Genomic DNA, 25,470 nt, shown 5'->3' with positions numbered 1-25,470 from the left:
CAAATATTGACCCATTAGGCCTTTATCTTGTTATTTTGAAAAAATAATATAAATTATAGTTACATACTTTGTGAGATGATAATAAAATAAAATTCAGATGTAATAGCAAAAAACCTGCTGATGTATTATAAAAAAATTGTTCTTTAATTCATATGTGCCCTTTGAATGCTACAGTACATTGTAGCCAAAACAAGATTCAGAAATATTGATTTATAAACATGAGTAACGAAATATTTTGACAGTAACTACATGGCATGTCTATAAATAGAAACTGTGTTCCTGGGAGAGAGACACTTTCTGACCTGGTCTTAATTTTGTGGTTGTTAAATGATTGTACATGTACAATATGTTTACCTGTTGATAGAACTGTGCAATTGTTTCAGTTTGTGTAATTGTTTCCATCTGTGTAATTGTTTTGCTTCAATTCATATCTAACTCACTAGTCGCATTTCAACATGTCAAACGTTAACACAATAGCTCTGCTACTGAAGTTTATTGTCACGCTTAACTATTGAATCATTGAAATGTATGCATATATTTTAGATGTGTAAAGGCCCCTTTATAGCAACATATGCGTAATACAATATCACTGCAGTATGTTTAATAAGATTATTTAACATTGACAGTAATTCAATATCTTGATGTTACTCTGTTTTGCAGTATACAAGTGTGCTGTGAGTCCCACAGGAGACAGGCTGTACATCACCAACTGGTACAATAACAAGCTTCTCACCCTGGCCAGGGATGGCACACTCCTGGCTACATACACATTCCCAGCACTAGGTGGCCCACATGGTCTACATGTGACCCCTGCAGGCCAGGTGCTGGTCTGTGGAAACTGGTCCCACACTGTACTACAGGTGGGCTGGGAGGGAAAGAGTGAGCTGTCTACGCTGGCTACTCAGAGGCATGGAGTGTGGTGGCCAACGTCAGTCTGCTACAGCAGCACAACATCATCCATCATTGTGGGACAGCAGTGGGACGACAACATCCTGGTGTTCAGAGTGGAATAGTGTGTACATGTATGTATTAGTTGTTGTAATTAGTGATTAGTATTTCAATGACAATGTGTTGTTTAGCATACGAACATAGTAGTGTGTGATGTTACAATACAACATTAGTGTGTAGTTAAAGATACAAATAATTTATGTGCACATATTGTTATCTGATTATACAATGTGAGGGTTTTTGTTACAACATTAGATCTAATGCATATTATGTTATGTTGTCATAACGTTTGTGTCATTATGGTCCTAACATTTAGTTCTTGTAAACTGTGCATGAAAAAACAAAGCATTTCAACTGAAAATTTCATATTTGTACATAGATGCACATGTACATAGCAACTGAGGCTATTTTTAGACTTTCATTTCTATAAACACCATGCCATGTAAGAAATGTATATGGATGAATATTTTTTAAATAAAATATTGTTTAGGTAATCTTTGGAGGAGCATATATTGATATTTTACGCAATGTTTACAGAAAGGTAACACTTCACGTGAGATTTATTAATTTGCCATATTTTATGCTGTTGTAACATCTGTTATTGATTTTCATTACATTTATATCAATTTGTGTGAGTCCTAAATATACATACAAGAAAAACATCAAGCTATTTTGCTGCTCCAGTCGCTGCTGAGTCAGGACAAGGATGCCAAGGATGTGGTGGACAAGGATGACCTGAATACACAGAAGGTAACAAAGACGTTTTAATTATCAGGCCTTTTCATGGCCAATTTGGGAAAAAATGCAATTTTGGGATTTTTATTTTTTTCGTGCGAAAAGTCCATTGATTTCAGAAAAACAAATTTAATATAACTATTTCTAATACTTAAAATTAAAAGAATACAATCATATTATGCTAGTAATATACTTTTTTTAGGATCTTATTGAAATATAATTGAGACATATTAATCATAAGGCACTTATTATGCCCCCCTTTTGAAGAAGAGGGGGTATATTGTTTTGCACATGTCGGCCTGTCAGTCTGTCGGTCCTTCTGTCCGTCAACCAGATAGTGTCCTGATGATAACTAAAGAACGCTAAGGCCTAGGATCATGAAACTTCATAGGTACATTGATCACGACTAGCAAATGACCCCTATTTATTTTCAGGTCACTAGGTCAAAGGTCAAGGTCACAGTGACTGGAAATAGTCAAATGGTTTCCGGATGATAACTACAGAATGCTTAAGCCTAGTAGGATCATGAAACTTCATAGGTATATTGATCATGACTGGCAGATGACCCCTATTGATTTTCAGGTCACTAGGTCAAAGGTCAAGGTCACAGTGACTCAAAATGGTAAAATGATTTCCGGATGATAACTCAAGAATGCTTACGCCTAAGATCATGAAACTTCATAGGAACAATGAACATGACTGGCAGATGACCCCTATTGATTTTCAGGTCACTAGGTCAAAGGTCAAGGTCACAGTGACTCGAAATAGTAAAATGGTTTCCGGATGTTCACTCAAGCATGCTTACACCTAAGATTATGAAATTTCATAGGTACATTGATCATGACTGGCAGATGACTCCTTTAAATTTTCAGGTCACTAGGTGAAAGGTCAAGGTCTCAGTGACTTGAAACAGTAAAATGGTTTCCTGATGTTAACTCAAGAATAATTAGGCCTAGGATCATGAAACTTCATAGGTATATTGATCATGACTGGCAGATGACCCCTAATGATTTTCAGGTCACTAGGTCAAAGGTCAAGGTCAAAGTGACTCGAAATAGTAAAATGGTTTTTGGATGATAACTCAAGAACACTTATGCCTAGGATCATGAAACTTCATAGGTACATTGACTTTCAGCTCACTAGGTTAAAGGTCAAGGTCATGGTGACTTGGACACAGTAAAATGGTTTCCGGATGATAACTCAAGACTGCTTACTCCTAGGATCATGACACTTCATAGGTACATTGATCATGACTGGCAGATGATCCCTATTGATTTTCAGGTCACTAGGTCAAAGGTCAAGGTCACAGTGACAAAAAACGTATTAACACCATGGCTGCCACTACAACTGACAGCCCATATTTGGGGCATGCATGTTTTACAAACAGCCCTTGTTAAGGAAAGAAAAACGCTTTGCGTATGGGTCCGTTTCACATACCCATAAATACGCCAGGAAAAGACCTGCTTATGTATTCCCTATGTATTAAGAATGCAAAAAAGATGAGGTGGAAAAGAAAAGTATGAATTTACTGAAGATAAAATATCCTCTTTACTTGTTTGTAAAGTGTAAACTCATATATATATTCATCCGAAATTTCGTGGTCAAAAAAGACTTTTACGGACACATTAGTTTATTTTGTGGATTTCTCAGTTCAGAAAAATAAATGATGAATTTGTGTCAGTTACTTTTCTGTGTGTGATAAATTTGTGGATCAGTGAACCCTTAAAATCAACATAAATAATGTCCCTCAAATAATAATGGTTTACAGTGTAACCTGTGTATTAAGAATGTTAAAGATGAAACTGACAAGAATGATATGATTTAACGAAACATAAAATGGCGTCTTTTATTGTGTATATCATGTTTACAGCAGGACTTGTTTTACTTGAGGATCAATAACTCAAACTCTTCTTCAGCTCGATGCTTTCCAACTTATCATACAGGAACCTCGAGAATTTCTGTCATCCTCATAAGGCCTTGAGTTTTTATAAAGTTGTGAGATATTTAATAAAGCTTATAAATATGATTCCATGGAATGTATTTGTTCTCACTAAGAAGGACCCCGGCCTCATTCCCAGAACAGTGTAAGAAAAGCTTTAGAGTTAGTTTCCATGCATGCAATGGCAACAATGTAAGGATGCATGTTATGGGAAAACAGGACTTAATGCATGTGTGTAAAGTGTTGTCCCAGATTAGCCTGTGCAGTTCGCACAGACAACACATTCCCCTTTTATGGAGTTTTTAATTTAAATGAAGTTTTTTCTAAATCAAAATTCCATCTATGCAGAAATTCCATGATAAGCCTGTGTGGCTGCACATGCTAATCTAGGGAGACACTTAGGGCAACATTTATTAAGCCCTGTTTTCTCAGAGCAAGACAGTCTACAACCTTTTACAGAGTTGTACAAGGTGATATAATGTGAGCATTGTTTTTGGAAAATGGGGCTTAATGCATTGTTAGTGCAATCCACTGGTAAGCCTAAGCAGTGTGCACACAGACTAATCAAGTATGATAGTTTATGCTTTTAGGAAATTTTCGTTAAAAGGGATTTCTTTTAAACAAAAATCAAGTCTTGATGGAAAGCTTCGTCCCAGGCAAGCCTGTGAGGACTGCACGGGCTAATTTGGGACAACACTATACACATGCATTAAGCCCAGTTTTGCCAGAACAGGGCTTAAGTTAAGTCTGCTTCAAATCTGTTGTAGAGGGGTATTTATAAATTCTGATAAGAACAAATATGAGACAATGATGTACGTGTACATACAAATTAAAAACAATTGTTGAACGATACTTATCTTAGGAATGTATGAGATTTTTATTACTTACTGTAAATGGGTAGTCAAGCTAGTAAACATAGTCTTATTAGATTGTGAAATCTTAATTTATTTAAATAAAGAAAGAAGAAAAAATGCAAGAATACAATAAAAACGTATGTAGAGAAGCTATTGATGTATAGTAGAAATAAAATTAAATAAAGCATTGCAAACACTTTATAAACTGTAAAATAGTTATTATTTGTGGGACATTAATTGTCGTTGAATTTGTGGGTTTACTGATGCATGAATTCAATTCAAACACATAACACCAGAATCAAAAATCCATGAATTTACGTGTCCAGAAAAAAGTAATTTTTTGAAAACTCCAAAATGTTATGTCAACATATATCTGATTGATGGGGACCCAATTTTTTGTGTCAGTCAGCACGTTTTTTTGTCTGGAAGGGACATGAACATTTAGAGCTTTTTTTCTTTCTTACGTAATGGCTGTTTTTTACCACAAATTTGATAATTTGACGACTCAAATGTTCACAATTTAAAAAAGTTTGTGACTCAAATTTTCACAATTATAAAAAGTTTGCGACTCATTTTTTGACAATTTTGAACAATTCATGACTCATTTGTTCATAATTTTGAAAAGTTTGCGACTCATTTTTTGACAATTTTGAACAGTTTGTGACTCATTTGTTCACAATTTTGAAAAGTTTGCGATTCATTTTTTCACATACTGAGGGGGCCACAGCCCCTTCACAAGGATGACACAAAACAAGCCCTGTGATTTGATTTGTGTTTGTGGGATTTTGGTTATTTTTAAACTGAAACATTTATTTTTCCTCAACTGAACATATGAAACCAAATTAATGTTTGCAAATTACTTGGAAAAACCGGTGCCATGGTATTAGTTACTGTGAAAATGTGGAGTTTTGGGCATCTTCACAGTACGGGCAAACTAGTTGTGTTAGCTGGTAGTTGTTCATGTTAAGTGGCCTTTTACTTAGAATTTCACTCCCAGGTGTATGTGAACAGTCATGTGTTTTCTTCTTTTTAAAGTACACGTAAAAGGCACCTTCTTATATGCTATTGGACTAATAAAATGAGCACTGAAATTGAACATTTCACTAAAAACACATGTAAAAGAATATGTTAATGGATTTGTGAAAGTAAGTTCCATGAAATTAAAAAGACCCATAATTCCCAATTTGAAGATTATTTCACACTGCAAATTGTCCAGTTGTCAGGTATTATCACGCTTATTTTTCCCAATTGGTGTGGTTCAGGTACTTTAAACAATTGGGAAAAAATATTGCTGGTGTATTACTAACGTTCTAGTTCAAAAGACTAACTGGGCTTCCATATTCCATATTGGTTTGCTCCATGTTACAGCTACTGCTCAGCAAAGAATACAACTGTCTGGTGAAAGGCTCGACCGTATCAAAGTCCAGTGATGTCGGGGTATGTGGCCGTTCCATGTCTGGGGATTGCATTTTAGCCGACACTAACAAGGGAGAGAAATGAAGATCTGCACCTGCAGTGAGTTGTTCCCCTTTAATTGCTGTTTAATTAATTTAACGGACAATAAAAAGGAAGAAAACTGAAGATTTGCACCAGCAGTGAGTTGTTTCCTTAAGTTGCGTTTTATTTATTTAGCCTACAATAACAAAGGAAGTAACTGAAGATTTGCATCAGCAGTGAGTTGTTTCTCTTTAGTTGCGGTCTAATTTTGTCTTCAACTTTCGTTACATATTAATTTACTTTTGAATGTTTTTCTTTTGTGAATTTAATCAGATTTTAACAATCAAGGATCTGGCATGGTAAAATTTTGTTTGTGTTTTTTTAACTTTGAGAAGACATTAATGTTAACTTTTTGCCTCCAATTTATTGAAACATAAATGTACAGTAAAACATCAGTGAGGGCATTATAAAAGAAAAGTTCTTAATAGAACGAGTACCATTTAAACATATTAGAGTTTTAACAAGTTGATGTTCCCTGATATTTTTATTGTTATGCAGGAAAGAAGTGGCTAAAAAGCTAAATAAGCCGCGCTCTGAGAAAATAGGGCTAAACACATGTGCTTAAATTGTTGTCCCAGATTAGCCTGTGCAGTCAGCTCAGGATAATCAGGGACAAAACTTTCCTCTTTAAAGTTATCTTTCTTTGAAAGGAAGTCTCCTCTTTATTAAAATCCAGTCTAGTCGGACATTGTCCTCCCTGATCATGTGGACTTGCTAATCTGGGAAAACACCTTATAATATTAATGAGATGCATATTGGTTTTTAAAATTACATCTGCAATCTGCAAGTTAAAAATATAAATTATGAATTGACAGGTTAATATAGTATTGACCAACAATTTAGATGTTTGAGTACCAAATGGTTTGACTGAATCAAATGTCATGCTATTTCGGACAAGGAACCAGTGAAATTCCAGATTCAAAACTCATGAGACTGAAGTTTTGCCGCTGAAATCCTTCACATCCTATCAAGAGGCATATTTTGTTATAGATTGTAATATAAACCTGTTTTACTAGTTCATATTACCCATGTTTTCAGAAGAGCACCAGCCTTGATATAGAGTTGGTACGGCAACGACACAAGTCGGGCCCGCTGGAGCCCCAGTCCAGCACGACCCCTCCCCTGACCCCTAGCTCCTCCCATTTGACCTCCGGCATCAAAGAGTCAGCATTGTTTAACAATTCCATCCCATAGCAATTTCTGAGCACATAGAGTGTTTGCACATTTTTCTCAACAAGCGCAATGTCCGTGTTGAGTCTGCACTTGAGCCCTGATTGGTTTGATAGACTCAAGTGCCGGAGGTGGTAGAAGTGTTACAGACATAAGAAGTTATTGCAGCAGTTATGGTAACACTAACAGTCAGCTCTCGCTGTTTGACATTAAATTGAATTTTACGAAAAAATACAAAGCTGGATAACTCATTCCATTCTTTTTGGGACAAACAGAACTGCAGCAAGGAACAGGAGAAAATCACGGGAATGTTTGAAGAGTTTAAGTCAGAAGCGTAAGCTTTCCACCGGGGATACTCCTGGATGGTCTTAACTTAAGGGACAGTCCAGGTTTGTCCTCTCAGGTGTCCAAACTGTCCAAAGAGAATGCATTTATTTTTGACGCAGTTGCTAACAAAGAAAGGCAGTACCAACTTCGTTGTGAAGAGTCAAGCATGGTACATCCCTGGGGCATGCCTCAGGTGGGAATTCCATCTGCAACAAGGTGCTAAAGGTGAACCCATCAGAGTGTGTTACTAACCACTTCAAGACCAAACAGCCTCACATTGATTCGACGATAAAGAAGGCGTTGAAAAATGACAGCAGTTTTGATGTGTCATCCAGTTTGCTCTTCGACTCTCAACCCAACGTTAGTTAGAACGCAAACTCAGCATTTAGCGTTATCAGCGAGGCTCGAAGGTCATCTCTGCTTCTTAAGCTTCAGGTGAGACCTTACAGTGTTATTTACTTTGTAAAAGTTGGGGCAAAAATTCAGCACCATTCCTAATATCAAAAAGTCTATTCCATATTTTTCCCATAATTACTGTCTTAAGTTCCCAACTAAAGATTTGCTTGAAAAAAATTATTTATATTTAATAGGTTCCAACACATTTAAGTTTAACATTGTCATAAGTGAAATTAATATTTATAGCACTAATTATAAATTTTTTAAGTATTTGTTAAGAAACAGTTGTATTGTGTCACAGTGACATTTAAAGTGGCATAGTCTCACATTTAAATTTCTGAAGTTATGCCGGTTTCAAAAAATATATATATATAATTATGACACCTTGCTACATACTGTACTTTTCCATGTATTCCTTGCTGTTTAAAGCCCCAAACATTTCAATTTAATAAGTGTGTGCATGTTATTCATTATTACAATGCTATTGTGAGTGCTAATTTGCGGAAAAAACACATTGTAGATGTTAAGAAAGGTGTAGCAGTATTCATATTCAAGGCTTATTCATTTGTCACTAAAAACACTTTTTATGGTTAACGTTCCATTTCCTTTTCAGATAAAATTATAAGCCAACAAGACGAACATCGTTGAATCATTTCGCACATATACTAAAACTCGCTTAAGAAATTCAGCACGTCACTTATGAACATCTTCTCGCAAGGCGGCTACATCAGCACTTCCAATAGCTGAGCCTTGGTGAGTTCCACTCCTGTCCCGATGAGTCGCTCGAGGTGAAACAATCTGATCCACAGATAGAGCAGACGCTGAGTGACTCGTCTGTTAACGTGACTGACCTCCATATGTTGCTCTCTAATATTGTGCCTGAGGAGCAGTGTTGGCCTACATTCCCTGTTCAGGGCGGTGACTTTGGCGTCAAGACTCACACAATCTCTGTCTATGGCCCTATCGCAGCAGCAGCAGCAAAAAAAACAGGAAGTATTTCAGCTGCACTCTGGGAAAACAGGGCTTAATGCATGTGTTTAAAGTGTTGTCCCAGATAAAGGTGTTAAGTCTGCTGGCTCTTATCAGTGACCACACTTTCCGAATAAGCCTTTAAATGAAAAATTCCATAAAAGCGGAAAGTGTCATGGCTGATGATTTTCAAGACTCACACAACCTCTGTCTATGGCCCTGTCGCAGCAGCAGCAGCAACAAAAACAGGAAGTATTTCAGCTGCACTCTGGGAAAACAGGGCTTAATGCATGTGCCTAAAGTGTTTTACCCACAAAAGCGTGTTAAGTCTGCTCAAGCTAATTTGTGACCACACTTTCCGAATGGACCTTAAAACAAAGAATTCCATAAAAGCTGAAAGTGTCGTGGCTGATTAGCTTGTGCAGACTGTACATGCAAATCTGGAACAACTCTTTACACTTATGCATTTAGCCCAGTTTTTAAAGAGTTTAGAGTTGCACGTTTAGTTCACATTACATCAGCTTTTTTCTGACCTTTTTGGAGAAAAGTTCTTATTACCAATCAGGAATTTTGCGGTTTTTGACTGTTCAAACTGAGTTAATAAAATGCATATTAAAGTTGATTTGATATCAGTTTTAACCATAGGGGGTAAGGGCATATTTTCATACCTTTTTGTTTGTTTTCACTTGTATATTAACCCCTTGCATAAATTATACAAAATACTGATGTTTTATTTAAATTAAACAATTATTGAAATGCAGTCAACATTTAAAAAAAAATAATCTGCATTTCATTTATTATTTGGTAACAAAATTTAATATATTTTTACATAAATTGAAATTAATCACCTGTCCAGGTTTTCAGTTTACAAATATGCCCCTGGATTGAGAATATGAAGTGAAGATATGTATTAATTATTTCCCCCGGCTAATTGGGGTATATAGGAATCACCTTGGACAGACGTCTGTCTGTCTTGGACAGACGTCTGTCTGTCTTTTCATATGTCTGTGGGCGTTCACTTAAAATTCAACGTTAAGCATTCAAACTTTCAGGTATTGTTTAATCTCATACAAGGTTGTGCATGTACATTTTGTATCATAATACTCTAAAAATTACAAAACTTAGAAATTCTATAACCTCTGCTACATAGACTTGTGGCATTGGGGGATATTCTATGTAACAATGGTTACAAATTATTGTTTGACTAGACAGCAATTACACTTTTTGAGCTGATTAAGCATTTTCCAGTAATATTTATAAGGATTAGAAAATGTTGTTCTAAGTATTTTGGAAAAAAAAGCCATATTGTGCTTTTGGATTGAGTCAGCCACATAACTTGTTAATTTAATAATTTAATGGTCATGAAATAATTTCTATGGTCATTCTCTCTCTGATTCTAGTATGGCAATTGTCTGTTACTGGCATAAGTATATGTACTCAGTAAGGCCAGGAAAAGGTTAATTTAATGACCACACTACTATGACTAAAATGCATTTTTATGTGTGTAGAGGTCAATTAAAAAATTATAAAATTCCTGTACTTTTTAGCTGTTTCATACAGGACCCCGTACAATCACAGATTGGTGCCCAGCTGAACAACAGACTCTCTCACTTAAGCCAGGCCTGAACGCATGGGGTCACTTCCTGTGTATGGGTGGTATGTATGGATATGTGTCCATGACACACAGGCTAATCAGGGATGACACTTTCTGCATAGACTGGATTTTTGCTAAGAAAAGCCTTCCTTTAAACTAAAAATACAAAAAACGCAGAATATGTCGTCCCTGATTAGCCTGTGTTGACTGCACAGGCTAATCTGGGATGACACTTTATGTAGATGCATTAAGCCCATTTTTCCCAGAATGAGGCTAATATTTTGCCAACAAACATTATCTTTCGTGATGACCTTATATAAATGTTTTTGTGGACACCACAGGCTAATCTGGGATGACACTTTAAGCACATGCATTAAGCCCAGTTTTCCCATAACGCGGCTCATATCATGACAAGTTTTATAGTCACCAGCCAGATTGTCTGTAGCAGCTCACAAATATTGCCCTTAAATAAAGATATAATTGGCAAATTAACCATGTCTGCCTTTGCACTTAAATGTAACACAGCCTTTAAAGAGTTTTATTTTGGCGGTCCTTCGTTTCATTGGTGTATAAACTGTCTGAAAAGTTGGGTCTTTTCTATGCTTAAAAGCAATCAGAATTTCTGCAAGTAGGCGTAATTTTCTCGACTGTGCATATGCATTTGAGTGTACTGCTCACATGGATAAACTTTGTAGTGCTTTGTTGTGTTTTGTTCCTTTGTCTAATTGTATGCCATTGGTGACTATTTCATTGGACAACATGTCAATGAACAAGGCACCCTTCCTTGAAAACCTCACCAAACTAATAAACAGTTTGACTGCGTTAAACATGACCGTTTGGGATTCCAGGCCAAATGTCAAACTAGTACCAATCTGTGCCCAAAAAGCAGCCGTAGCCGTGGGGGGCAGGTTCATGATGCAACCGTGGTCTCATTGCTCTCTGAACATCTCTTTCCCAACAGCAACAGTACAGCAACATGACCTGTAAGGCATATTCACTTGTCACTAATATAACTCTAGTTTTAGTTTACTTTCCATTGCCGTTTTAGTAAACATTATTAGCCAACAAGACAAACATCGTCTAAGTGAATGTTAATGACAATCCCAACTTTCTCAAACAAATACTCGCTTATTGGGTATTATTGATTCATGGTCTTGGAAAATGGTGTTTAATGCATGTTCGTTAAGTTTCTTCCCAGATATGCTTAAATTTCTTTTTTGTTGAGAAGAAACATCACTTATGCAAAAAAATCCATAAAAGAGGGAAGTGTTTTCAGTGATTAACCTCTGCGGGCTGCATAAACGTCAGTTTTTCAATAATTCTTCTGACCTTTTGGGGAAAGGCATCCATTGGGAATTGTTTGTTTGAAATTGGTCAAACTGGGTAAATACCATAGGTAACAGTTGACATAAATCATTATTAAGTTGTGTCTGGTTTTTTGGCTGAAAATAAGCCTTTAAGCCAAACGTTTGTTTTGTTTTTCCCTTATATATGACAAAAATATCCCTTGAATAGAAGGAACAAACAGCCACATTTTTTTATTCAATGTCATTTTTATAAAACTTATTTGACGGCTGGACATAGGTTCAGGTTGTGACACTCAATAGTGCTCCACCACTACATCTACCATCTACAGTGTGACTACGTTAACTGGCCATTAACGTTCATACTTTGTTGTTTATTTCTTTTCATAGTCATATCATACTGTAAATAGTTTATTTTAATGTTGTAAATAAATTGATTTATTGTTCACGTTTATTTGTATCTGGTTCTGGAGGGGTTATTGCACTGGGTTATCACAGCTTCTGTAACCCTGACCGTTACAATTGCTCATGACTGGCAGATGACCCCTATTGATTTTCAGGTCACTAGGTCAAAGGTTAAGGTCACAGTGACTCGAAATAGTAAAATGGTTTCCGGATGATAACTCAAGACTTCTTACGCCTAGGATCATGAAACTTCATAGGTACATTGATCATGACTGGCAGATGACCCCTAAAAATTTTCAGGTCACTAGGTCAAAGGTCAAGGTCACAGTGACTTAAAACAGTAAAATGGTTTCCTGATGATAACTTAAGAATTATTAGGCCTAGGATCATGAAACTTCATAGGTACATTGATCATGGCTGGCAAATGACCCCTATTGATTTTCAGGTCACTAGGTCAAAGGTCAAGATCACAGTGACAAAAAACGTATTCACACAATGGCTGCCACTACAACTGACATCCCATATGGGGGCATGCATGTTTTACAAACAGCCCTTGTTGTAATTTTATATAAGTTGACTGACAGAAAACATACATTATTCTATCAAAGCTGGAGAATACATGTAGTGAAGCTTTTGCTGTCTTTGAGACGGCTCTTGTTAAGGTGATATATACTGGTATCATGTTTTGGAATACATGTTTTGAAATAGATGTCTTGTTTTGTTTCCAGGGGTCATACCGTTGCCAGTTCAAGCTTAGAGGACCATGTTCCCCAAATCCAATGTGGCCCTATATCTCCACAGGTGAGTATTTTCTCATGCATAATGTGGTGTATACTAAGCAATTAGGTTCTGGATACGATCACCCCCCCCTGGGAGTATTTAAATTGATACTGTACAGCCATTATTGATTCTTGATCTGTAATATTTGTGGATATTTGTAGATCTGCTAAAAAATGAAATAAAATTATTAACAAACATTATGTCTAAAACCTTTATTAATTATTATTTAATCCAGTAATTTAGGATGTACCAAATATTTCTGATTCAACAAATCCACAAAATATCATGTCATAAACATGTACTTTGTTTTTTGATATTTATCATTGTTGCATTTTTAATGAATATATAATTAAACAGTTTTTTTAAATACTTGTAAAGCAATGAATTTGACTAACAAAAATACTAAACTTTTGCTTCAATGTTTAAAGGTCTAGTTGTCTTGCTTACAACAAGAGTGCCCAAAATTTGATCATGATCAAGGAAGAAAGAAAGCCACAGGATAAGACCCAATAAGAACAAATAGCTGCTTCAGCATCAATAGCCTATCTCTGTACAAGGCTTTCAAATGTAATATTGTAGTGACATAGTAGACATGTTGTCTTCCTAGCGACTGGGAGGTCAGGCTTGGATCCTCACTCTTGGAGCATTCTTATAAGGAGTCCTCCAAAGACATAAAGTAATCCTTCTAGCCAGAAAACAGGCTCAAAAGTGTCTCCATAAACCTTAGGTTGTTTTAGAATCGTGCTTAATAAATTGGATTAAATGATATGTTTAGTAATTGTTAATACTTATATTGATACACACACCTTTGGTGAATTATTTGTTTATTGACTGGTTAATTACAACTTTTCACATGCTTTATAATGATGTTATACCATATATACTTGATAAACGGACGGGAAAATCTACCTCTGATTTTAATTTAAATGTTGTGTACCACCCTCAAATTAAACTTTACCTATTTCAAATATGTGCAAGTATTTAATTTGTAATGCAAAGATACAACTATTTATGAACATTTACATTTTTGCAAATTTCAGTTTTTTCAATATGGTAAGTTGGGTAAAGTATTTAAAGCACTCTTCCTATGAGGTTGGTCTTAAATCTTACCTCTATGCTCAAATGTATTCCTTTGTAGCTCTTCAATTATTTGACAACGCGGCAATCAACATGGTTCCATTCCAGGAATACCTCGCAGAGCTAATGAACAGAGCCAGTGCGTAGAACATGATTTTCAGGAGGAATAGGAACCTAGGCCCAATATCAACCTGGTTCCAATCTCGCGAAGATGTCCACCGGCCGCCCCCTAGCACAAGCCTCGTTAGCCCCAAGGTGTTGTCATGATGCCCCTGGACAACAGCTCTTGTTGGGCTCTTCCCAATAGCAGTAGATCAACATGGCATATCAGGTGGGAACGTCAATTTACAATTATTAACCCCTCACAATCCAAGATTGTCATTAGCGTTTGAAACAAGCGATTATCATATAAAACTTAGCAATTTGGTTAGGGTCTAGCAGGCTTGTATGTGAAACAACCCATTGCTGTTCATAGTAATACTAGTAATAGTGATTGGTATGAGAGATAAAGAAAGTAAGGTCAGGTTCCATAATGATTTGAAACAAAGAATTCGATTTGCAACCAATTACTAATGACAACCCTTGGTATATTGGAGTCACTCTGTCAGTTGGTTGGTAGGTCAGGGGATTTTTTTTAAATTTATAATAGTTTGTCTCATCACCATAAAGTGTAGATGGTTTTCTCACAGATAAAGGTTTTGATTGGCCAAGCTATGCTTTGTGCCCAATATAAAGTAACATACCCTGTATAATATCGAAGAGTGGCAGTTTGAAACTGCATAACTAATATTCTGAAACCAATATACTCCTCAAAGTAAGTTTGCGTGGGTTGGTTTGCAAGGGTATATTTGAATCAATCTGTCGGTCGGTATGTATGCCTGTATGTACTTTGTGTCGCGTAGTTTTCCGCCTTTTAACATGAATATTTATTCATACGTTGTTTATACCATGTAAAAGTTCAAGGCATTGTTTTCATATGTTGTAATATTCTATTAGTTTTGTGCCCTTAAATTTAGACAAACCTTGGTTCAGAAACATCTTTGTAAATTTATGTGTACTCGTGTCCTGAACTGATCATTTAGTTTTTTGCATATCAACATGAAACTTTCTATGTATGTTGTTCATACTACCTGGAAGTGCAAGACTTACATTTTGTCTATGTCACACTACTTGTTGCAAGGTAATGTGCCCTTGAACTAAAGCACATGATTCAAATAATTAATATGATGCTTTTTGTCTTTGCATGTGATTATTGTAAAGTACCGGTAGCTAATGACAACATTTTTTAAATTAATAGTACTAATACTCAAGTTTTACATCTTCTAGAGTTGTTAAATGGCGTCATAAGGTCGCCGTGGTGTAATAGATATGGTGTCCGCCTAGCAACTGGGAGGTCACGGGTTCGATCCCCACTGTGGAAGTGTTCTTTAGATCTCCCCAAAAGACACCAAGTACTGGTTCTAGGCCCAGGAAACGGACTCGAGAGCGTTTATATAAGCCTAAGGCTTTCGATGCAATCGAGCATAAGTAAATAGGTTTAAACTAAATGGCGTCATGGAAATAAACATGATGACGTCATGCAGTGTAGCTAATTTTGCCTTGCTATAAGTTTGATACTGTTAAATGAAACATGTACTGGGTAACATAAATTTGTTTCAGGGCTTCATACTGAATCTGAACGATGTGATACAGAGTAGTGAATACTAGAATAAATTTGGTTTACGCTACACTCTTTGACCGTACGTGATACATAAGAAGCCATGTAAACGTAGATTATTTTCTTTCACAGCATGATGCCCCAAACCAGCGCTTCATATTTAGCTACCAGCAGTATCCATGCAACCAAACCTTGATCACTCAGCAACAGATAAATCAGCAGCAGGGATGGAGTTAGCCGTTTCAACGTCTGCTCAGTATGGTTTGTTTTAATATTGTGTAGTGGAGTTTAGAACGTTACTTGTAATTATGTCCCCCACTATAGTAGTGGGGGACATATTGTTTTTGCCCTGTCTGTTGGTTGGTTGGTCTGTTGGTTGGTTGGTCTGTTTGCGCCAACTTTAACATTTTGCAATAACTTTTGCTATATTGAATATAGCAACTTGATATTTGGCATGCATGTGTATCTCATGGAGCTGCACATTTTGAGAGGTGAAAGGTCAAGGTCATCCTTCAAGGTCAGAGGTCAAATATATTTGGCCAAAATCGCTCATTTTATGAATACTTTTGCAATATTGAAGATAGCAACTTGATATTTTGCATGCATGTGTATCTCATGGAGCTGCACATTTTGAGTGGTGGAAGGTCAAGGTCATCCTTCAAGGTCAAATATATGTGGCCCAAATCGCTTATTTTATGAATACTTTTGCAATATTGAAGATAGCAACTTGATATTTGGCATGCATGTGTATCTCATGGAGCTGCACATTTTGAGTGGTGAAATGTCAAGGTCAAGGTCATCCTTCAAGGTCAAACGTCATATAGGGGGACATTGTGTTTCACAAACTCATCTTGTTTTGAATGTTGTATCTGCCTAATGTAATCCCTCTCTTCATTCATTTAAGAAACAACGATATATTGATAAAGTTACTAAGAAAACAATATATACAAAACATATAATTGCAAATTTTATAAAGCAGTATTTATCATATATATATTGTATTGCATAATGCATCGAAAACACTAATGCATATGCTTGAAAACTAATAAATTAGTGGTGCAACAACAAAAATATGAATTCTTTAAAACTTTAATTTAATCAGAAAAAAATCATTAAAGGGACCTTTTCACAGATTTTGGCATGTATTGAAGTTTGTCAATAAATGTTTTAAATTAATACATGTACACATTGGAACTAAAAAGCTCCCACTCTTCTGTCTAGGTTGCCTCTCAGAGCCAGTCGGCTTGCTGTGTTGCTTAGCCAATCCACTACTTATGTCGCAGCACAATATCTCATCTGGATCCATTCCACTGCTGGCGCAACAGCAGGTCTGTTCTCTGTACAGAGCCGTTTCTATGATGATGAAGTCCTACAACTCGCCCAGTATTTGCTTTTGCGTCAGGGTCAGGTTCAAGGCCTCATGGGCTTTGGTGGTCTGGGCAAGATGGGAATGTTAGACAGGTAAGATGGCACATGGTCCGTTTAAATTAAGATCTTGGTGCAAACTTTTTGTCTTCAATATTTAAATAACACAATGATTATTAAATTAACTGTTTGCCTTGGTCCATTAAACACGATGTTGACCTGTATAACTTGTTGTTACATGACATTGTTAAAATATCACAATACAAATAGTAGATAAACTTTTTTTATACTAAACTTTTTTTATACATTTGATTTAATTTATATTTATTTCTCTAGACACAAACAAAAACGCCCATAAAACAAATCTTGCAAAAATGTAAGCCATTGCAGCTTAATATCAAATTAACATTATTATAATCCATTGCAGTAACAGAGATATAGATCTAAATAGATATTGATCTCAGATATAAAAACTCACTTGCACAAGTTTTGGCCTCCACAGCTAATTATCAACCTAAAGTTTCATATTTTCATATTTCACTTAGGTAAATATATTGGAAAAAAGGCATTATATCAGATAATTTTAATGGCAATTCATATTTTACTGCCTGATTTAAATTTCTGTTCTTAAAAAAAAAATCATCAATTCATGTTTTTACAATTGCACATTTTACACCAATGTTTGAAGGTCTTAGTCATTAACATGTTGTAGTGTCCAAGTACCTGATTACTTACTCATCAAGACACATAGGGAAAAAATGGAGTCACTAAGGCACTTTCTGTTTTGAATTTAATCCCTTATTGAAAACGTGAATATTGTTTTATACGTTATCAAGAACAAACCTTTGTCCTCTGTAGAATATCGTTTATTGTTTTGGGAATTCGTTATTGCAATACTTTATTTTTATTAGAAATTATTACAATATAATGAGAAACATATTATTAAAGTACACTTTTGTATGATTAAACAATTATTTGATAGTCACAAAGGTCTGTTTCCCTCATTCGAAATTACTTTGACAGTTTTTCTAAACATTGGTTTAGTAAAGGTCAAAATGATGTAGATCACAAGTTCATCGAAATATTATATTCTTTAAAAAGCCACTGACTGGCCACTTTAAAACCTGACATGTTGGACAAGTGTTGGATGACGACTATCAAATATTGATGTATTTTACATGTACTTTTTGTAAAGTGACAAAATTATCAAAGTTGGATTACTTTTTGTGCGTATTTTTATTCAAGAATTTTGAAATCAAAATGTTTAATGGTGTTTTTGTTAAATCAAATGCGTATTTATGCTTTTTATACTTATGTTATGCTAAGCTTTAGTTATATTGTGATGCTTTATGCTTTTATCCTCACTTATGGCAAATCATATTGTATCGCAAAATGCATAAATGTAGCACAACTTTTATGATTGCATTATGCAATGATGGACATAACCGGGCTAGCTAATTCAGTTTGTAAATTGCTGGACTAAACAACTGAAAATGACAGGTTTGACCTTTAGCCAAGCCATATAACATCGGCTGTGATTAGTCATGAAATTATTGCCACGGTCATTCATCTCGTACCTCTGATTTGCAAAAGGCAGTTATCAGTTATTAAGGTCAACCAGAATATAACCAGAATACCCCCCCCCCACAAAAAAAAGGGGGTGAGTATGTTAACTGATGGCATTTATATGACTGAAATACTGTTTAAAACAGCGGCAAATGCAAATAAAGAATTATATAACTCAATATTACACCAATATATTGTAGTACATATATATTGTATGGTATTGCAATATGCATATAATGTAATGAAAAACAAAATTAGTTATTCCATTGTATTTTGTGTCCCCATAATTCAACAAACAACAAATCCGAGATGTTTGTATGTTAATGGTGAAAACATTCAATCATAAAAGCTCTGTGAAAACGTATAGGAACAATGTGTATAATATCATGTACACCTGGATATAAAATGGAAGGCGCATTATGTTATGCATTTGTTTAACCACTAATTTTGTTGTTGTGAGATATAGAGATAAAGTTATTTATTTTTTTAAATGCTGTTTTTGCAAGATTGCGCATTGCAGCAACAACAACAGTTAAGAAAATAGCAACAGCATAATAGACAGACACAGCAGCAATGGCCACAGCACCAACAATAGCAGCAACAGATGATGGCTTAGCTTCATCAGCAACAGCAGAAGCAACAAGATCTTACGTCCATGGACCATTTAGATGTCACTTTAGAAATTCAGAAGATCTTTATGAAAGAAGTAAGTTGTTGTAAAGTCAATATTTAGTGTAGTTTAACCCCATTTATTGTCTCCTACCGGTTTCACCGGAGGAGACTTATGGATAGCGCTCTGTGTGTCCGTCAGTCCGTGAGTCTGTCACACTTTTCTGGATCCTGCGATAACGTTTAAAGTTCTTAATATTTTTTTTATGAAACTTGAAACATGGATAGATGGCAATATGGACACTATGTACGTCATTTTGTTCCTACGTCAAAAATTCTGGTTGCTATGGCAACAACACAAAAAAAATATTCTGACAATGGTGGAGCCGGTAGGGGACATATATTGCTTGGCAGTTGTCTTGTTAAGCATGTTTTCAATGAAGTTGAAAAATCCTGGTTACTAGATTGGGATATTACAGGCAGGACTTAGCAGTCGTGCATGGAGACCTAGCGTGATATTGTATTTGGGGCTAGTCGGGTCAATTTCAAGGTCACTGTTACTGAAACTAGAAAAATTTTGCGCTAAGCTTCCTCAGTTTGGAAGGAGATGTTGCGCTTAAATTTTGTGTTGCTTAAATTTTGTGTTGGTAGCTTGTATGCAAATCTAGCTTAGGTTGCCCAATGCAGGGTTTTTTTTTAGAAAGAGGGGAAGACGCTGGACGCTGGGTAAAAGGGGAAAATCAAGCGCGAAAGAGACATATTTGGGGAAAAAATAAAAACTGTTCATTTCAATGTCTATAACTCACCTACAGACTTCAGGGTTCAGGGCCCTCAATCTATCAAATCTGCCGCCGAATTTCGGCGGCAGTCCCCCACCTGAAAAGTATACCGGAAAAAATTCCCCCCCCCAAAAAAAAAAAAAAAAAATTTTTTTTTTTTTTTAAATAGAAAGATGTGTCTCATGATTATTATATCTCAATTCTATTTCAATTTAATCTTTTCAAACAAACTAAATTATGAAAAATGCAATGAATATAGTGCAAACATGTACAAATGAAATAATGAGAGAGTAAGTAAAAAATTCCCCCAAAAAGGGAAACGCTGCGAAAATTCCCCCTCCTAAGGGCTGCGGACCCCTTCCCCCAAAGTAGTGTGAGGGCCCTGGGGGTTTTTTTTAAGAAAAAGAGGCATGTCTCTGGCCTTTTTGTTCTTAAACACATGAACAAGTATTATATTAAAGTCAAAGTCCTAAATAAAGTTGCAAGTGTAGATCTAATAATGGGAAATGTTTTCAACTGGGGCCGGGGAACGATGTCAATATTATGATTTCAATTTCATGATGAATGGGTTGACGATCTAGATCAGCTACAGTATTGGAAGGGAAAGGTGCGGCAGCTACCGATTGTCTACTTTCACTTTCACAATAATCCGACAGAATTAATCGATGTTGATTACATGTACCTCCGAATCCTGCTGGGTTTCAACGGTTTTTGATGATTCATTCTTACAAAATGCGCCAACTCAATTAATATTTTCCGAGTCTGAACGTTTTATTTTGTTCGTGTATGAACGCCAATTGTGAGACTTTTTTCTGTTTTAACGTTTAAATCTTGGCTTTCACATAACCCGGATGAAAATTCGACTGGTTTCCGGTAATTAATTGACGAAACACCCTTCTCGCGCAAGACAGGAATCCAGTAAAATAGTCACATGATTAATACGATTAGTTGCCCGATTTCCATGACGTAATTTAAGAGCTATATATAGAATCACTGGGATTCCCAGATTTGAGTGTTCGTCAGGAGAGAGAGAGAGAGAGAGAGAGAGAGAGAGAGAGAGAGAGAGAGAGAGAGAGAGAGAGAGAGAGAGAGAGAGAGAGAGCGAGATCGTTGTACATAGTACAAATTGGATAAGTGTCGACTTACCAAAAGAAAAAAAACATTTCTTTGAGGGTAAAATGTTATATTTTGGTGAAAAATTATATTTTTGGAGGGGAAATGGTATTTTTAGGGGAAAAATTCTGGTAGGGGAAGACACCGAATATCGGCGTCACTTTCTTAGTAAAAAAAAACCCTGCAATGATTGAAAGTAAATTTATAAATAAAATGTTGAAAGCATGGGATCAAACTAGGGACACCTTGCTTGCAAGGCAGGCACCATGTCCATTCTACCTTACCACCAAACACATGTTTATTTTAGATTACCTTACTTGCATTTGCAGTTATATGCTAGCCTCCATAGGAGAAAGAAATGTTATGACAATAAAGAAAAGGCCAAACTTTAACAATTGTTAAATTAACGTCTAACGTTAACAATGTGTTAACTATTGTACAGGTTTGAATAGCCGATATGTTAATGCATGGGATTGTTTATCTCTAAGATCCCAGTTTTGAATAGCTTTGAAAGCAAGTTTTGTGATTTTCTTTTTTGTTCTTTTTTAGCTCGGCTGTTTTCGGAGAAAACCCGAGGTATTGTCATAGCCAGCTTATTGTCTTCCGTTCGCCGGCATCGTGCTAAAACCTTGACATTTTGCTCTAAAATCAAAGTGCTTCCACCTACAACTTTGAAACTTCATATGTAGATGCTCTTTGATGAGTTCTACAGGCTTTATTTTGAGGTCACCAGGTCAAAGTTAATGTGACCTCTAAAAAAAACAAACTCTGACAAGCTTTCATTTATTCAAAACTGCACCCACAGCCAAGCGTTGGCACCTGTTATGCAGTGCTCTTGTTTAATACTTTTCTATGCCCCCGAAGGAGTGCATATAGTGATCACACTGTCCATCCGTCTGTCTGTCCGTCACAATTTTCGTTTAGGTTTCGAAAAATGCTCATAACTTCTATATTGCTTGTGATGTAACATTCATATTTGGTATGCATGTGTATATGAACAAGGCCTTTCCATAGGCACACACATGTTTACCCCTTTGACGTTGACCTTGTACTTAGGATCCATATTTAGGTTTCAAAAAATGCGTTAAGGTTTCGAAAAAATGCTCATAACTTCTATCAAAGCGTTTATCTGGGCATATGTCATCCTATGGAGACAGCTCTTGTTTTTATTATTCCATACACTGAATGTTTTGCGTTTCAATAACATATTCAAAGAATTGATTTAAACAATTATGAACAAGTTCCTTTTTAATTAGTTTCATCTTTTGAAGCTTACAAAATGACTGCACAACATCACATCAGGAAAAAAATTTACATGTCCTTTTAAATATTGTTTATATGTTTACTGTAACTGAATTGCCTATGGAACACGAAAATATTAATGAACATATACCTTTAAATATTATTCTGTCATTAATAGTAAACGAGGTAACATCTGAACATTGCATCTATGACTACAATGAGGAAGTGAAAAGGGAGGAGACAAAGAAATACAAAGAAATTTTTAACAGCTTTACTTAAAATTGGTATATATGTGTTTTTAGTTCAAACCTTATTAACAAAGTTTTCAGTTGAATGAAGAATGTTTTTGTTGAGAGAAACCTCAATATCTGTGAAAGATATGAGACTTTGCATGTTTAATGCAGTAAAAATATATTAATAAAAGCAATGGTTTTTGTTCAACATCGTCAGCCAAACAGTGTCAAATACTTTCCTTGACAAATGAAAATGTGTGTAGAATATCTACACATGCGCCATCATAAAATATCAACAAAACTCAATTAGTGATGAAGATGCACAAATTATGAAGCTGGATGACGCTTTATTCCAATCATACTTATGGAGAAAAAAAATGTTTGACATTTGAACACACACTTTAATGATGTCACAATACACATGTATAAGAAGTTTAAGCTTTGCTTGCGTATTCAAATAAAAAGAAAGTTTGTTGCTTTTGAAGATTGATTAAATACTTGTTGTCAATCATAGTTTTAGAAACTCGTGAACTTGTTTTTTTCTATCACCAAAATCATCAAATATTGTTTATTTAAGCTTGGTTGCATGGAATGACTACACAATTTCTAGTAATTGTCCAACTCCAAATTTAATTGCTAGAAGATTGGTTTTGATGATATCTGTTTATTTAAGCTCGCTTACATGTATGTGAAAGCCTATGAATCTCTGAGACACTCGAGTCTGTTTACTGGGTGGAACCATAACATCGGCCCTGTACATTTGTCCAAAAAATGATTGTATTTTCTCTTAAACTATTTGTTCCTTTTCTCAACTGACTTTTTTCCAGTAAACATGGATTGCATGGCATTGAGTTTGGTTTGGAAGCAGTTACTATCGCAGAACTCGAGCCAGCAAAGGTCATTCTCACAGGAATCCAGTATCTCCATGGTGCAGGACCCACAGTCTATGAACGTTGTGGAGCTTGAACCTTGGGTGAGTTTGCAAGACAAACGCAGGCTATTGTTATGGCCCAACATACAGAGGAGGGTGGAGTCATATAGATTTCCCTTTGTTTCGCCATATGTCATTCTTGTTGTCTTAATTTTTGTCTCGAGCTTAACTTAAAAAAGGATACTAATTCTGCAGTTGATAAAACTCTCCAAACATATAAACCAGCTGTTGAGCTTGCGCTCTTTGATCTTTGTGTTTTGTTTCTTTTGAGGTTATGGAGTTTCAAGACAAAAGTGGAATGTTGGGTCATTCGTGACCATGGTTTAAAACCTTGTTCCTACTTCATTTAGGACGTAAGAGTTTTCTCAGAAATTCTTTTGATAATATGTAATATTGTTTGTTACAGCAAAAATTATCTTTTTCCGATATTCCATCCAAAATTGCCAAATTGATGGTTTGACTTTAAGGTATTTAGAATAAAGAGGTAAACAAAGACACAAACATTTAAATATCTATAATTTAATCTTATTATTCTCCTAAACTATGTATTATTAGCTCGGCTGCTTTCGGAGAATCCGAGGTATTGTCATAGCCAGCTCGTTTTGTCCGCCGTCGTGTCGTCTGCCGTTCGGGTCGTGCTAATACCTTGACATTTTGTCAATCTTTGAACATTGGCTCTAAAATCAAAGTCTTCAACCTACAACTTTGAAACTTCATATGTAGATGCACCTTGATGAGTTCTACATGCCACACACATTTTTGGGTCACTACGTCAAAGGTCAAGGTCACTGTGACCTAAAAAAAATAATCTGACAAGCTTTCATTTATTCAAAACTGCACCCGCAGCCGAGCGTGGCACCCTTTATGCGGTGCTCTTGTTATTTATTACCAGTTATAGCCTTATAACAAGGGATACCACGCTATGGCAGAACTTTTCATAATCTCCTGCTTTTATTGGTAACAAAACAAAAAGATAAACTGAAATTTGCAATAACGTGTCTTCCTTTCTTTCAGACGCCAATTGAAAAATATCCAAACCGTCCAATCAGAAAGACAGTCTGTTGCAGCAGTTATTCAAACCTAGGATGCTTAGTGATAAACATAAATAAACACATGCTAGTCCCTAAGTGCCTGCATTGGCTGTTTTAAAGCCTTGCTGTCCATTCTGAACACTTAAATGGAAGCTCTCACCTTAGAATTTTGGGATAGGTCGAAACCCAGTGGCATGGTGCAGACTAACATCGCAGAATGACAAAGAAGTACAAGCCTGTGACCAGCAATAAACTAATGTGGCCAGCTATGTTGTGTCATGTGACCAGCCAAGCTGTGTGTAAAGAGAAAACTATAGTTCATATCTTGTGGGATTTATGACGCTTTAAGTGATTTGCTGTTATATGTTTTTGTGATATATATAGTTAATTATAATCAAGTGAAGATTACTTGTTTAAAGTGATTATGTAAAGTATTATTTTAAGTTCAAAAGAGTGCAAGCCTGTGTTGCTACTTTGTCTGTATTCGAAAGTTTGATCAAGATGTTGGTAAAACATAGAACATAAACATATTTTTTATTACATTGATTTAAAACTTAAGCAAAGTTGTTTAACTAATATTGTTAACTTGAATAAATTTTCAAACATTTATCGGCTTTTTTCATGAAATAAGACAAACTACAGTATTGTTTTTTCCAGTAATATAGTAAGACGTGCCAGTTAAAAGAAATGGTTAAGAAAGATTCATGGACGCTTCTATTTTGATTTGCCTGTCTTTGTGTCTGTATACAATACAATCAGTTTGCGCATTATAGTCACTTTTTAAACAAGAATCTTGAGTAGTGTCAGAAAATTATAAAAGAAAAATATTAATAAATTAAGGACGAAATTATTTTATCTTCCGTAAATTGTCAATTTTTGTATTGAAAACCGGTACTTTATTAATTAGTTACAATTTTTAATAATTGTATAAAAGCTGTATGCATTTTCA

General features: G+C 35.6%; 2 protein-coding genes and 1 long non-coding RNA gene across 14 annotated transcripts in view; 2 read left to right on the top strand and 1 right to left on the bottom strand.

Moving 5' to 3' along the window:
* The window catches only part of LOC127864388 (uncharacterized), a 29,942-nt gene extending 22,037 nt beyond the window's left edge, over window positions 1–7,905 (top strand). Inside the window, exons 3-6 of the mRNA XM_052404046.1 lie at window positions 661–1,022; window positions 1,633–1,698; window positions 5,845–5,991; window positions 7,012–7,905. Of these exons, the coding sequence (XP_052260006.1) occupies window positions 661–1,013 (353 nt within the window). The 3' untranslated portion in view covers window positions 1,014–1,022; window positions 1,633–1,698; window positions 5,845–5,991; window positions 7,012–7,905. The remainder of the gene's footprint in view (window positions 1–660; window positions 1,023–1,632; window positions 1,699–5,844; window positions 5,992–7,011) is intronic.
* Window positions 7,906–8,724: 819 nt separating this feature from the next.
* LOC127864420 (uncharacterized) lies at window positions 8,725–9,113 on the bottom strand. The gene is made up of 2 exons (XR_008041906.1): window positions 9,041–9,113; window positions 8,725–8,812 (listed from the first exon to the last, which is right to left on the bottom strand). It is a non-coding gene; the product is annotated as an uncharacterized LOC127864420 (long non-coding RNA).
* Window positions 9,114–9,538: 425 nt separating this feature from the next.
* Window positions 9,539–25,128, top strand: LOC127864393 (uncharacterized). 12 transcript variants are annotated; one of them, XR_008041851.1, is made up of 10 exons: window positions 9,553–10,491; window positions 11,278–11,412; window positions 12,867–12,939; window positions 14,104–14,326; window positions 15,785–15,908; window positions 16,874–17,113; window positions 19,104–19,289; window positions 22,505–22,610; window positions 23,387–23,532; window positions 24,505–25,128. XR_008041851.1 is itself a non-coding variant. In XM_052404052.1 (3 exons), the coding sequence occupies exons 1-3, from the start codon at window positions 19,157–19,159 to the stop codon at window positions 24,637–24,639; spliced, it is 414 nt and encodes a 137-aa protein (XP_052260012.1). In that variant the 5' UTR covers window positions 18,395–19,156; the 3' UTR covers window positions 24,640–25,128. The 12 variants fall into 12 exon arrangements, 1 of the variants encoding a protein (XP_052260012.1); XR_008041843.1 differs by lacking the exon at window positions 22,505–22,610 and adding an exon at window positions 13,347–13,594 and having other exon boundaries at window positions 9,554–10,491; window positions 14,057–14,326; XR_008041846.1 differs by lacking the exon at window positions 22,505–22,610 and adding an exon at window positions 13,347–13,594 and having other exon boundaries at window positions 9,556–10,491.
* The last annotated feature ends 342 nt before the right edge of the window (window positions 25,129–25,470 follow it).

Source organism: Dreissena polymorpha, chromosome 1 (assembly GCF_020536995.1).
Source record: "Dreissena polymorpha isolate Duluth1 chromosome 1, UMN_Dpol_1.0, whole genome shotgun sequence".
NCBI lineage: Eukaryota > Metazoa > Mollusca > Bivalvia > Myida > Dreissenidae > Dreissena > Dreissena polymorpha.
This window is presented reverse-complemented; position numbering and strand designations above follow the sequence as displayed.